Source organism: Hesperophylax consimilis, chromosome 25, assembly GCF_061612785.1.
Source record: "Hesperophylax consimilis isolate HC1 chromosome 25, BYU_Hcon_1.0, whole genome shotgun sequence".
In the NCBI taxonomy this organism is placed as follows: domain Eukaryota; kingdom Metazoa; phylum Arthropoda; class Insecta; order Trichoptera; family Limnephilidae; genus Hesperophylax; species Hesperophylax consimilis.
The window spans coordinates 27,836,030-27,852,034 of NC_142860.1; the positions used below are offsets into that span (position 1 = coordinate 27,836,030).

General features: G+C 33.1%; 1 protein-coding gene across 1 annotated transcript in view; it reads right to left on the reverse strand.

Moving 5' to 3' along the window:
- LOC149411761 (cGMP-specific 3',5'-cyclic phosphodiesterase-like) overlaps window positions 1-16,005 on the reverse strand; it is a 341,390-nt gene that overhangs the window by 99,312 nt on the left and 226,073 nt on the right. The window contains exon 6 of the mRNA XM_089646730.1: window positions 14,241-14,351. Within this exon, the coding sequence (XP_089502856.1) occupies window positions 14,241-14,351 (111 nt within the window). The remainder of the gene's footprint in view (window positions 1-14,240; window positions 14,352-16,005) is intronic.

Here is a 16,005-nt window from a genome sequence, read left to right on the forward strand (position 1 = left end):
CGTATTATATTTGTGGACATTATAGTCCTTTTGACCTCTCTAACGGGTGCTCCACAAAAGACCCTCTAAACAGCATCCCAAAAGATGACATAGGCCCTGAGGGAATTATTTTCTTCGGGCCTCCTATGTGAAGTTAATGAATAAAAAAGTCAGAGGCAGCTTGTTGCTAAAATTTCCAGCAATGCATTTAGCGCTAAAATGTACGTAATGTTTATACATTTGTATTATTATAGGTATAGCAAATTAATGTATGTGGGTACTGCAATTCATTCACTTATTTGCATGCCAAATAAATGAATACAAAATACTGCTCCGTCAGCTTTCGCAAAATCATCTTTATAGTAAAGTACACACAATTCATCGCTGAAAATCTCGCGAAACAGTTCAAATTCCGTGTGAATGTTATAGCGCTAACATTATATATTAGTATGTATTCCTAAACGAATTCCTATATCTGTCAGTATTCGGTATCTTAAGTCAGTATTATTATTTTCCTGATGAAGGAAAGGTTCTTCCGAAACGGTTGAGTTTTTAATAAAATTAAAGTGGTCTAAAACAAATGTATGCGTTTATGACCGGTCTGTGGCTGAGTTGATCACGTTTGGGTCCTACCCAGGCGTAGTGTGTTCAATTCCTCGGCTGGCTAACTCCTTCATCACAATAAAAGCAACATTTTTTGCTTATTGTGGTGGTAGTAGGAGATTTTCAAATATTGCCAGGTTATTCGTAACCCGGGAATGTTTGTCTTTCTTTTTAAAATGTATTAATCAATAATATAGTGTAAAGTATGGCGAGCCACACAGTTAATGCTTTTTACAATTACGAAACTTAATTTATTGATATTTATAAAATCATCCTCGTTCAGGTAATAATACTCTTAGTTGAGAGATGAATACATATTTGATTAACGAGCTTTGATATTCCTGGTATTAGCTGGGGGTGGTTTCCCTCCCTATCAATAAATCAGATTTATTTCAGTAGTAAGCCTCACTTAGTTAAGTGCTGCTTATATCCTGTTTATGATGAGTTAATACTTTCAAATGGGCTAAGTTGGAGTTAGATTATAAGGGCTCCGGATTTGAAGGCACTACCAGTTCTCTGAAGTACAGCATGTTAAATTACGGAATATTAATCATAATAAGTTACGTTGGTTTGGTTTTGTTTTGTGAAATATTAGTAAACTACCCGACTATCTCGGGCTTAAAAAAAATCTTACTTAAAAATGATTGAAATTATATATATAAATAAAATACAATATTAATAATAAAAAATTATATATATAAATAAAATACAAAATACAATATTCTACAGCAGCACACATAAGCGTAACTACATTGCCCACTCTCCGATACAACGACTTCACACCATGGGAAATCATTACTTGGGTGATGTTGACATATTCAATACCAACTTGGCAAGTTTTGTGGATCATTTAAAACATTTATTTCAACAATACTCCTAAACACATCATGTAAACCAACAAATAGCTGTAATTTTCTGTTTTTGTTTCTTGTGTTTGTATGACTTGTTGCATAGCTTTTATCAAATGTAATTTTATTCTTATTTTTTATGTTTGAAAGTATTTGTCAAATTAAAATTATACTACCAACCATGTAAAAGCCCTCTGGGCGTTAAATAAATAAATAAATAAAAAAAAATAAAAAAAATAAAATAAAATAAAATATAGAACTAACATTTTTGCTTCTGTTTGCATTTTTAAATACGTCTATTTAAGGAAAAACTTTTCTTTTTAACTTATTTTATTACCTATGAATGTAAAATATCATTGAAGAAGAAGATAATACTAATAAATCTAAACGAAACATGAAACAGAACAAGATACAGAAAAATAAAAAGGTAACGGTCACTACTAAGAATCGAATCCAGGATCTCTTGTGTTACCGGGACAGGGGTCTTAACCAACTTGACCATTGGGACCTATTCATTGAACGTAATATTTGTCGATCTCATAATTCAAATTCAAAATCTACAATATCATCTTGCAACTGATTGCTAGTTTTTCGGTGTCTTATACTGTTGCATATTTTGTTGAGATTTATTAGTATTATATTCTTCTTCAATGACATCTACTTGAATTTAGATATTGAGAATGAATGGATGCAAATCTTTGATGTGTAAATCAACCCATTTCCGGACACCCGATCGAAATTAAACTCGGCAAACAAACTAGTTATCAATGACAACGTAATCTATCAACTTTTGATGGAATTCACGCATACACCCGCGTGTGTATACGCATATTACGATTTTTTCTCAAATTGGATAACATTACAGCAGTTAACATACGAAATCTTTTTTGGTCCTACCCAATTGGGATTTAGCTCAGTTGTTAGCGTGTTCGACTCCGTCTTTGAGGAGGCAGGTACAATAAATAGTCAATTTAAAAGACATTTTAAAAGTTCACACAGCAGTTGAGAGCTAATTCCTGAAGTCAGGTCTGGGTAAATCCTCAGTCAAACCAAAAAATACATATTTTAACTTATTTTTTGTCTCTGTTTGTTTAGTTCTTCTAAACTACGCAACGGAACTTGATATGGTTTTTTACCTTTACATTTTTAGATTTTTTTACCTACGATTTATATATATAATCCATGCATATCATATAAAATAGAGAAAAGTCGATGTTTTGTAATTAAGTCGTCAAAAAATTTTTTCGGACGCCTATATTGCTACGATGGCTAAACCTTATGAGATATATATCTTCAAAAGGTCCACAGAAAAGTCCAGGTGGTACATGTCTACCTCCTAAGAATAACCCCCACAAATTCGGGTACACGTCAGCGGGTTAAATAATAATTGTTTTACTTACATGTACCTTAGGTACAGAGTAAGTAAAAAAATCCAGGTATTTATCTCTTTTTTATTTGATCCTTGCCATTCTTGTGTCTTAAAACCACCGTTTGGATAGGAGCTCATTTAGAACCGTTTGTTTTCAAAATGATTATTAACGGTCATTATTCTTTGATCCTTATTTTCTCCTTTTTTTATTTTTATTTTGGTACAATATTTTTTTACCATCGCAGATGTTGGTGTTTAAACATTCCTGTATTTTTATGGTGTTTGTGTTGTTTTTTGGCTGTCCCGTGCTATTTATACTGTATGTTGTGAGTTTTGTTTTCGATGTGTTTAGTGTAAGTATGTTTGAGTGTAGCCATTTTTCTTTTCTTCTCAACCTTACTGAAGATATAAACAGATAGGTAACAACTTAACCAAATAAAACCTCACATCAATATATAATCACTATTGTCGTTAATATTGTCTTCAATTTTTAAATATTACAATTAAAGGTTGTACTCATCAAGTTATTTAACTAAAAAATAAGAAAACACTTGTGAAATTAATAATTGCAAATAAAAACTATTTCCCTTTTACATTACAAGTTACGTTACGTTACGTTACCCAGGAAGGTTCTAAGTACAGCCATCTCTAAATACGCAGGTACTAACTAGTACCAAAGAGCAGGGAAAAGAGAAGTGGGGTGAAGAAGTCCCGACAGTCAGGTAGGAGGCTGGGGGCAGGAGGCAGGATGGGGGGCCAGAGCTAAATTGGCCGGGGACACTCGTAAAGTCAGGCTTTAATAGCCCGCTCGTTTAGCTTCGAAGTCCTGGTCTAATCAGGGACTTTTATTCAGGGAGGGGGTGTACGAACTAGCAGCATTTGGGGTGTAGGGTATTCTAAAACTTGCCGGAGTCAGACTATGGTTCACACTATTCAAGAGTCCCAACTGCTCCCAACCGTCTGGAGACAATTTTTTTTTAAATTTTTTATTGAAACATATAAACAAGGTTACAATTTTATAACAATATAAACACCAATATTTCAATCACTCTCCTAATAAAGCAGCTGCTTGTGTTTAGGAGAGGACAACAAAATATTTTTACATTTGTTTAAATTAAACAAAAAATATTAGTAATTTAACAAAAAAATAACAATAAAAGTAATAAAAATATAGGTTAGTTAATAAATGATTCAAAGAATTGAAAAGGCAAAAACATATTTCTAAACAATAAGTAAAGTTATGAGGTGGTACAAGAGTATTTTAATTTAATATTTTTTTTAAATATTTTTCGTAGTTTTCTTCCGATCGTATATCAAGGGGTAATTTATTAAATAATTTTACACCCTTGAATATATAGTGATGCTGTGCTGTTGTGGTTCGTGCTAGTGGCACGGTTAGTCCTCCAACAGATATTATTCTTTTGCTAATATTCAATTGTGGTAAATTATTTTCACTAAAGAAATCTGTATGTATTTGTAGAAGTGCAATTTTGTCATAAATTTTTGTAAGTGGGGGAACCGGGAAATCTTGAAAAACATTTATAGTTGGGTAGTAATATAGCTTTTTTAAGATGATTTTTGTTAATATTTTTTGAATAGTTTAATGAGACTATGTCATCCCGAACTAGTGTATGTTGTGAGACTGAAGGTAGTGGGGAGGAGAAGATGGTGGGGAATAGGAAGAAAGGAATACCATGCAAATCTAGTCACCAAACTCTCCAAAAAGGACCGACGCTACCTTCAGTGAGTTTTCGAATTCGGCCGAGGTACCTACTTAAAGTACATTAGCGCTTGGTACCTCTAAGCAACAGACGACATGTCCAGTAGGTTTTTGTAGTACATGGCAACGTCCGAATCAGGCATATTTTGAATTCTATTGGTGATACCAGTGGCGTACCACTACACATAGTATGATATTTTATCAGCTATTTGTATTTGTTTCGATAAAAGATTAAATGTACGCGAACCAATAAAACTGCTTTTTTTCCATAAATATGGTATTGTTTTGGGGGTGTAAATTTTTTTAATCCTTTTGCTTATTCTATTTAATTATTTTTGGTAATTACTTTTGTTTTTAAATACATATTTCATGGTTTGCTGGATAAACTTCCGGCAACGAACAAAAAAAAACATTGGAAAAAGCTCTTAAAAGCTATTTCCTCAGCAGTTTTATTAATGACTGACACTTTCTTTCTTTGGAACTCCAAAATAACTTCTGCGTTTATTTATTTTAATGTATTTATCTTGTCTTGCTTTTAATCTAATGTTGTCTCTCCCGAAATGAGTTTTGTAAACTCACTGTGAATAATGCATTATAAATTTGTTATCATTTTGTAATGTATTATCTTGTAATAAATAAAATAAAATAAAATGTAATTATTTTTTAAACATTTTATTTTCATAAGTCAATCGAAATTGTTCGCTTTCTATTATATATAACTGATAAGTAATTTGTAAAGGCTTAATAATTGCATTGAGCGCACCACCATTGCACAAGAGAAAAATAGATCAATTTCAATTTGTCAATATTGAGTACTTCCTTACGTTTATATAATGGGTACGCAATATATCTTAATGTCGAGATGGTTTTATTTATTTGCGATTTGCAATTTACATTTGTATCAATAAATACATAAACATTTTAATATATTATAATAAAACAAATAAAAAACTTTATTCCACTTAATTTTATTTTGACCGTAACCGGTTTCAGCTCGTCAAAGCCATCTTCAGACTGGTACACAAAATTCTTAGTCTACGGTTTATATACACAACATATGGGGGAGGGGGGAGAGGGGTAGTTCATAGGGTTATAATCAATTTTATTTGTTACTAAGTCGTTTAAGATTGTGGTATTTCTAAATATTTGGTAATTCCAGTAAGCTAATTACCTTGGGTTTGTAGCTCATTTCAATATTTATTAGGGAAAAAACCTCATCATTAATAATGCATATTACCTGTGAGGTTTTTTCGGCTTTGACGAGCTGAAACCGGTTACGGTCAAAATAAAATTAAGTGGAATAAAGTTTTTTATTTGTTTTATTATAATATATTATAATGGAATTCCACCACGAATTATCGGTCTCAAAAATAGAAACATAAACATTTCATATTTTCAACTTTAGTCTTTAGATGTTATGTTACCACTGCCAGAAGCATTGGTTATAGAAGGAGGAAGTTCCACATGGCATTAAAACCCAAAAATTAATCAAAAATCTAAATAGATTTCATCCTTAAGTCCATAAAATTCCATACTTCAAAAATTCTAAAATCTATTAATTTCCAAAGTTTTTAAATGCAAAAATTTAAATGTTTCTATAATCATTAGGTCTTTTAGTGTTGCTCTTGTAGTATATGTGGGGCTGTGTGTCTGCATGAGAGTAAGTGTGTATGAGTGAGCGTAGGGTCTGGCTGGGGGAGGTTGGGATAACTTAGTTGATAAGTGGGTCAAATTTGGCATCGATTAGCTGGGTAAGGAAGGTAACAACTATACCGGGGTAAGTCCAAAGTAAGGGGAAACAAATTCAAACTGCAGCGCAATTAGGTGTAAGAAACTCTTTTAATTTAGACTTTTTAGTTCAACTTTATGATGTTGATTGTTAGTTCAAGCAAAGCTAATTCTGCAGTTTATAACATTTGTAAGTAACGAAAGTCTTTCAAATATTTTCAGTTGTTTGTTTTTCTCGAACTTTAGGGGTACGAGAAAATAATAAATAGAAGAAACATTTTAATGCTGGTACGAGTATGTTGATACTAGCGCAAACCATTTGAAGCTGAAAAATTTATAAAATATTTTCTTATCAATTTTAATGGCGAACGATCAGAACTATGCCGTAAACTTAATTTGAATAATTCATTAAATTTCTATGTCAATTTTCAAGTTTTGCAAAAGTTCTATTAAAGTTCTGTCATTATATCATTATGGGCCAGTTGATTCACAAAACTGAAATGATAACAAAACTTTTAAATTCACTTTGATGAATTTTTAGAATTCTGTGAAATATCCCATCCTTAGTAAAATTTAAAAATCGTATTCAGTTATCTGTATATGCAGTATATCTGTTTGTAATTCAATCTGTCGAAATTGTTAACAAAATAAATACATAATAGGCTGAAGGTAGTGGGAATAGGCAGGTGATGGGAAAGAGAAAGATGGTGGATTACCTGGATATTCAGATCTGTTCACCAAATACGGCTAAAGCCATTTTAATCAAAGTTTCAATTCAATTTCAGGGCGATACTGAGTGCATCTTCCACTATGGAACGTGCCGCAAGTATACTAGATCTATATTATTTTTGAATTAATAAATTGTGAAGTAACACAAATAAATCAATTAAAATTTACTTGCGCACGCCGGGATTTGAACCCGCGACCTTCGGACTGATAGTCAAGAGCCTTACCCCTCAACCAGAAGATGACACCGCCAGAATAAAATAATTTTGGTACCTTCTTTATCTCTTGTCTGATATACTTATATATTACTTCTAATTAAAAGTTCAGGGAACTTGAATAATTTTACGCATTAGACAGGAATACGAAGATATATTTCACATCACGCATACATGCACCGACAACCGTAATTAGTAAATATGTATAGTAAATAATTCGTCAAATTAGAGGAAAACGTACCGGAAAATGATTTGGGCCTTAGCAAGATTTTTCAGGTGTACTAAACTAAAAAGGTGTACTAAACTTAAAAGTACCTGAACCAAAAATAAGGTGCTAGAAAAATAAGAAGAATGCAAGGATGCTTGATGTAGGCATGGTACAATCAAGTGAATCAAATACTTGAGTCGGTCCATGACAAGAGCAGATGGTAGAAGAGTATCTTAGAATATAAGTTCCTACCGATCCCTAACCATCCACCTTACTGGAAAAGTATTTGAAATTTGGAACAATGGCAAGAGCTAAATAAAGTGCAAATTCGAGTGCATTTGTTTTTAAAACAGAAGAAGGATTGGGGCTATCTTGGAAACAAGCTGTTGGTGTTTTTTTTTCGTGTACATTATCTCGTTGAAAAGTGAGAAGTAGGAAGTTGACTTTCTTAAAAGCGCATAATATCGTTTCAAGTACTGATTCGTTTTGTTGTGGCGATAATTATCTCGAGGTATCGCGGTTGAACTATATTGTGATTGTGTTATGAGCTTCTACAGTGTTAAGTGATTGATCATTCAGATTTTCCTTCCTTTCATACATTGTTCATTCCTATCACCCAATTCCAGCAAACACCAATTCATTTCGGCTCATTTGAATTATGTACAGTCAACTTTCATGTTCATTTAAAGTTGTAATTCATTTGCATAGTTGCAGTTTCGGATGCAACACCAGTTAAGAAAGACCTTTTGACCTCTATAGCCAGACTCTTTCGACCCAACGTCTTTCGCCGCTGTGTTAGTCAATCGTCACTTCTGGACACACCCCAAATTTCTACCCTTTGTCATTTTCAGAACTTCTCCTCCTTGCTTTATTAAAAATACCTGTCACACAACATCCCCTAAGAAGGCATAGGCCCCGATAACAAATATGGAATTAACGCACGTAAAACCAGTTCATTAATCTCTTATTTCACAGCCTACGCGGCGTCATACTCAATATAAATCAGTGTCCGTTATAAATTACACAAACAATAAATCATTTCTTTCATTCGCTGATAAATTGGAAAAGTCTTCCGTGAACTTACCTCTGCAAATAAATTATCACTCGTTTCAGAAATGTGAAATATTGGCCAGATTATCTTGTCGAAACTTGTTCCACTGGTGCGCGTAGACCGGATTCGGTAGTCTTAATTAGAGCATTGGGAGAGTTGGAGGTAAAAAATCGGACCCAATTTTTTCGTTTCATGTCTCATCTAAATATAATACATCAATGATGCCGGCTGATAAGTATAAATGAATGTATCATTTATTTAACCTAATATGCAATATGTAAGAAGTACCGAACCTATAAGATGGACGTTGTAGAAATCAAACCTAGTTTTAGTATACTGCAAGAATTTAGTATAATGCATCACGGAAAAAATATCTATATATATATTTATGTAATTTATTTTATTTTATTGATACATGATTTAAAGAGTAATGAAAAAAAAAGAATTTTACAGTTTGCGGACATAGAATCTATACATTACTATAATATTTAAAAAAAATGATGTATAGCAAGTTTGGGTTGCATGAAGAGGATGTAGAAGTTAAGAATTATTAGAAGATGAAAAATTTGAGAAATTATTAGTAAATAGATCACACTAATTAATTATGTACATACTATACCGCGAAGTTAGGGAATAACGATATATTATGTTTTGTCTGAAAGGTAATTAAATTGATAGAGTGTAGAATGAATTACAACCTAAAGCCAATTATCAAGATACAATAGGTATCAATGAATAATTTAAAGTAAATTGTTAAAAAAAAAAAAATCAGTGTGTGGCAAGCCTACGCACGACGGAAGTGAAACTTTTAGTATTCTTCTCTCTCTCTTTTCATTTTATTCTCTCTTTTTTCTGTCTATTGACATATTTATAAGTAGCATGTGATAAAAAAAATTAAAAGTTATAAAAATATGGGATTCGAACCCGGGTCCTGCATAACGAGTGTCGAACGCTCTGCCTTTAGATCGTAGTTTAAGCGGGGATCGAACCTCGGTTCTTCACGACGAGAGTCGCGCGCTCTGCCTCTAGACCGCGAAGCTGAGTTTAGAGAGTGACCTAAAAAAGGTATATAATATTGGCTAGGCTCCTATAGCGAAATGATCACGGTTTTTGATGACGGTCATGAGTTGGTTTTACTTCGGTCCTCGAAATTGCATAACGCGCGTAAAGAAGTTTCACTTAAAAAATTATGATAATACCTTTGTATATTGAAAATTTGGAAAAATGAGAGATTTCTTACAATCAAATTGAATACTACTCAGTTTTGGAAGACACTATGTAAAATACAAATGTAAAAACAACTGAATAAATAAATAATTCAAAAAATTAAGTCTACGGATCGTATATACGATTTATTTCAGTTCTAAGAGCTTAGTTAGTTCACCTCCATTATTTTATATTTATTAAGCCAGTTATTGTGAATAACGAACAACATTTTCCTAAAAGTACGGACTTTCGTCAACCGATTATTGGAAACATATTCTGACCGTGTTCGCAAATATCGCTAACTGACCATTGATTGGCATTATCGATCGTCCATGGCTGGACGTAAGAAGATGCAATAATATTTTCATGATTTTTCTTTTCTTCCAATCCGTCTTTGTAATAGGCAATCTTACGTCACTCAAATCACCGTTATCAGATTGTGTAAAAATGAGGCTATATTTCTACCTTAATAAAAATGTCAATTGATCGGAGTGATTCTATCCAGGAAAAATATTTTTCATTGGATGTCTCTGTAGGATAGATTTCCACAAAACTGATCCTACGACCAATAATACTGTTTGTCAAATCTCCTGTGGGCGCCCATTACTTCCTTTCTTTGTTAGAAATACCTAGGAAACTCCACAATATACGTCAAGTTTTTTAAGAAATGGTTTAATTTTAAGTAATGATTTATCTACCAGCTAACCTCTTAGGATGGGTTGTTTCACAGAATTTTAACAATTTTATCAAATTAAAAGTTGATTTTCAAGTTCTGTGAAGGTTCTATTCAAGTTCTGTATTAAAATAATAATATTTGGATGATTTTTATAGCGCCGTTTCTGTGCAAAATCACCTCAAGGGCGCTGTACAAACTTATAATACATTTCTAAAGTGATCTATGTTATTACTTAACTATTTATGGAGATAATATACAGTACAATACTTACCTGGTAGGTCACTTGAGATTAACACTTAATTAAGATTAACTAATTGTTTATTAGCGAAATTTAGATACAGGATTAAGTAAATAATTGGATATATTTGGACTTTCTCTCAGGAATTGTATATTTAATTTAAGGGTATGACAGCTTAAAAAGGTAAGTTTTTAGTTTAGACCTGAATTCTGTTGGACTTGTTATGGATCTTAGTTCTAGAGGAAGTTTATTCCAAGCCTTCGGCCCAGATACTCCGAAAGCGCGATCACAAAACTTAGTATTTGGCTTGCGCTTAGGTTCTATCAGTCTGCCTACAGCTGATGATATTGCTAATCTAAGAGTTGACTGCCTCAGACCACTGTTTTCCGGGACGCATAGTTCAGAGATGTAGGGTGGGGCCATTTCATTGATGGATTTAAACACCATCCAGCACAATTTGTACTGGATTCTTTCAGGGTACATAGGTGTTCTAAAATGTGCGAATAATTTGAAACCCCGGTTATAGCAGCGCTGCAGCATTAAATACTGATTGAAGCTTGTGAATTTGATATTTTGGAAGGCTAGTAATCGAGACGTGAGACCTAAGAGTTGATAAGTAGTTTGTTGCTTCTGTAGGAAGATTTCTTCGGACAGACTTGAGTTGTGTTAGGTGATAAAAACCGGTGCTTACAGTCCTATTTATTTGAATTTTAAACGAAAAGTCTGAATCTAAATTGATACCAAGAAGTTTGACCGTTGTTTTTGGGATGATATCGCTGCCGGAAATATAAATAGGTGAATCGTCTATGAAATATTGACGTTTGTTTGTGGCCGCCCAGAGAAACTCAGTCTTAGATGGGTTCAGCTTCAGCTTGTTTGAAGACATCCAACGAGTTATTGCTTCTAGACATTCAGTTATACGGATCTTGAGACTATTGATTTCATTTGGAGCGCAGTAAAAATAAACTTGCTGATCGTCAGCGTAGCAGTGAGACAAGAGACCGAATGACTCGATTATTTTGGCGACATCATTTGTAAAAAGGATGAAGAGAAGTGGACCCAAAACGGATCCCTGGGGTACCCCTGAAGAAAGTGTTGCGAAGTTAGACAATTTATTTCCAACCCTCACGGCTTGTAAGCGATTGGATAAATAGGATACCAGCCAATTTTTTATGTCGGAATTCAAAACAAATGTTTCCTATAATCTCCTAATGAGGAATTCATGCACTCATGTTTAGGAGTGAGATAAGTGATAACTTACCTGACAATACGGCAAGAGTTATGTCTGATAGCATACGAAGTAGTCCGGTTTCAGTTGAGTGAAACTTTATGCACGCAGATTGACGATTTGTGAATAATTTATTTGAATTCAAGTGACTGGTTATTTGTGAAGCACCAATTTTCTCCAGGATTTTTGAAATTAATGGTAAGTTTGAAACGGGTCGATAGTTACCTAAGTTATCGGCGTCTAGTTGTGAATTTTTCAGTATTCGTGGAACTACAGCTGACTTGAGTGGTTCAGGTAAGCCACCCGTGCTCAGTGATTTATTAAAAAAGTGAACTAGGAATGGAGCTAAAACATTAGTACATTGTTTTAATAACCATGTCGGTATAGGATCAAGACTGCACTGCTTATTAGGCGAGCTTGAAATAATTTTTATTATATCATTACTAGCCAGTTATTTCATCAAGCTAAAATAATGGCAGAGCTTGAATAGTACCTTCACAGAACTTGAAAATCAACTTTGAAATTTGAAGATATGATCAAATTCTGTTAAACAGCCCGTCCTTAAAGCAACACAATTGATAATATTTTTATTTATTTAATCAAAGATATCTATTTAGTTTATTTGACAGTCTAATTCAACTCTCAGTATCGCCCTGGTGTAAGACCACCATTCAGAAATACAACATTGCTTAAAACGGCTTTTACCGTGTTTGGTGACCAGATCTGAACAGCCGCGTACTCCCTCATCTTCTTCTCCTCATTTCCTTCCCCTCCTCACTACTTTCAGCCTCACAACATACCCTAATTAGGCATGCCATAGTCTCAATAATTCCAGACGGTTAGGAGCAGTTGGGACTCTTGTGTGGTTTCACGTATAAAATAAATTTTAAAAAGTAACATCTTTATCGCTTGTCTGAATTCTTCACACAATTATCCATTTTTGAAAATGACAATAGATTCAATAAAATTTTGAGTTCACTAAACGAAATTTTATGCAGGATGTTTTCATGCACACACAACCGAAATTAGAATTTTGGATTACAAAGAAGGAAAGTATTTAATATTAAAATCAATTAACCTTTTTTTCCGTCAGCCATTTAAGTTCTACGCTTTCATGTTTTCGCGACAAGAAAAAAAGATTTTTTCCAATCATCATCAATCTAACATACCAATTTCGGTTTTCGGTCACTCTGTGAGTGATTGTAACTCTTGTTAAATGAACTCGGATTTGTTTTGAATTTAAGTGTCGTTTTCGAAATTGGAACTGACTGTGTCAAGAATTCAAACAAGCGACAAAGCAACTACACATTAATGTTAATATATTTTAAGGCGATGCACTACGTCGTGTAATATTTTTAGTTGAGCCGCTATCAATAACACCCCTTACGTAGATGGCGATAAGGTTTAAATTCCCGCTTAACACCATCCGCCTGTTTTGATTTATGCAAGAAAAAAACATGGCCAAAAAGTGACTCTTATTTTATTTTGTGGATGTTAATTTTTTTTCTATCATTTTATAAATAACTTAATTTTCCACATTATACAATAAAATCCTAACCGAAAATAGGTTCGTAAGTAGGAGATTTTGAACTTTAAAGCAGTTTTCATAGGCCTTTACACTATTTTTTTCTGGACGTATCTAAAAAATACTTGATTATTTCAAAGGCCAGGATGTATTCTACTTGCAGTATTTAATTAAAGCATCTCAAACATTTCTAGGTGACCAAATTTTCAAACCAAAAACACATGATTTTGCATTACTACGTATGGCATCGCCTTAACAAAAAAATATTAGTTATTTTCAAAATTGGAACTTATGACGATAAAGTAGGTACCTACCTGTAAAATAACATTTTTCATCAGATTTTTTTCAAATTCTGTATTTCTTTTGTTCAAATTTTTAAAAGTTGATCTTGATAAGTAAACATATATTTCGTGATTTTTAAAGAGTATGCGCATTTTCCATTTCCAAGAAAAGGTTATTTAGTAACTAGATCAACTAACACAGTATCCCATAATTTTTCATTGGTCTGCGCTAGTGTAATAATCATTTTAGAATGATCTTACGTGATAAATATGTGCATAGATATAAAAATATATATTTATCCCTTATAAATAAAAATCCGACATGTTTATCTGAGACACTATCTAGGTTACAAAAAATTCTTTGTAACTTTACAATCATTCAAAACGATAGCCGCCAAAATATGGTAAAAAAATACTTACAAGTTATTATTATTAATTTTGAATTTAAAATGTGAGATTGACTAAAATGACGTATAATAATTATGTCTCAATGGCGGAGTGGTTAGAGGCTTTGTCCCGGTAAGAAAGAGATACTGGGTTCGATTCCCAGTTGAGAACGTTACCTTTTTATTTGTGTGTTTATTGTTTCGTTTAGATTTATTAGTATTATCTTCTTTTATGATAAAAAATAGTATTCACCTGTTGTTCCAAAATTTCTTCGACGTCAACATTGTTACTCTGTCTCCTGGACAAGGGCTTGTGTTCCTGTATCGCCCTCCCAGGTCGCTCCACGATCTTCTCCAGGTGACTCTGGAACAAATAAAACCAAGAGTAAGTCATAATCATCAGACAATACCATATTAAAAGTGTGTATAATGAATAAACCAATATGTCAGTCCTGACACAAAGGAATACGATGAATGAACTAGTCAATAAAGTGCAGGCAACAGTTATTCAATATTTTGTTTGCCCTGCTAAATAATTTATTTGTTGGTTGAACTGCCTAAAATTAACCGCACTTTTAGCTTCTGGACAGTGCTTACATAAGGCTAGCATTACACTTGTAAGTTTTTTCGTAAATTTACGACTTCTAGCCAACGGGCATCTTGCATTTTGAAAATCCAATGCGCCCATTGGCTAGAAGTCGTAAATTTACGAAAAAACTTACAAGTGTAATGCTAGCCTTAAACATACTAATTTCGGTTGTGACTCTGTCTGTAATTTCGGATAAATGAACTCTTCGGTTTGCTTCAAATATGAGTGTTATCATTTTAAAAATTATCAAGTGTTTGTTTGGAGAATTCAGACAAGCGATAAAAACCTATCCTGTACCTATATTGATTAACATCATTATCAAGCCTTGTGTACCGAAATAGCTGTAAAAGAACGTTAACTCAAAACCACGTAAGCATTAACATTGTAAATCCCCACGGGAAAAACTGTGATGGATGGGCAAAAAATATACTGAAAGATACGTTAAGAGTTTCCCTCGAAACATCATTAGGAAAAGGTATGTCAGTCTCCCGGTATTTAGAAATTGACAGTGGATGCTTTCTTAACTGTAAAACAAATACCACACTTACGTTATGAACAATTACATCTGCTTAAGTATTATTTATCTTCTTTAAAAGAGCCCACGTTCCGGTAAAAGAATACATAACAAACTATAAACCATATAGAATCTTTTATTTGCTTTTAACCCCTAGTGTGCCAAGAAATCCACGGTGGGTTTGCTAAAAGCTCACCGCACTCGCCTCGATTTTATGGAATTTTGAACCTTAAAAAATGCTCCCAGCATACAAAATATATTTTATTCGCTTGGCAAGGAAATATATATAATATATCTGTAAAAAAGCGCGTCGTACAAAAGCGCGCGCTTACTCCACGTCAAATGTCACAATTCCGAACTGTATTTATTTACAGGAAAACCTCATATGACTAATTTTCCTTATGAACAGCACTCATTTAGCTGGAAAATGTAATAAAACTAAACAAAATTTTTGTTTAGTTTTATTACATTTTATAACATTAAGGAGAAAAAAAGCATTTCTCTGAATATAAGTAACTATCCTGGGGAAACTATATAGGATATATAAACTACTAAATTTGTACTAGTAGGTATGGTGTACTTTAATATAATTTATACATCGAATAAACAATAATACTTTATTCCAAACATGCAAACACCTCAGCACAGCACTCTCTATTTCTACCGATGTGTTAATGGGTAAGTACCTTCTTCTAAATTCCTACCTTGGCTCTGTGGTTATTTGTATATCCCTGTCTGTTTCCTTTTTTGTTTCTTCTTGTTTGTTCTACTTAACCCCCCTTTTTCAATTTGTGTACTGTTTCGCATGTGAAACTTATAATTTTGAAATCAAAATACCAATATAAAATTGTACCCATTAACTCCCATCTATTTTGGGTTTTTTATGATCGGAAAAGCGTGGGGAATTTTTCGACA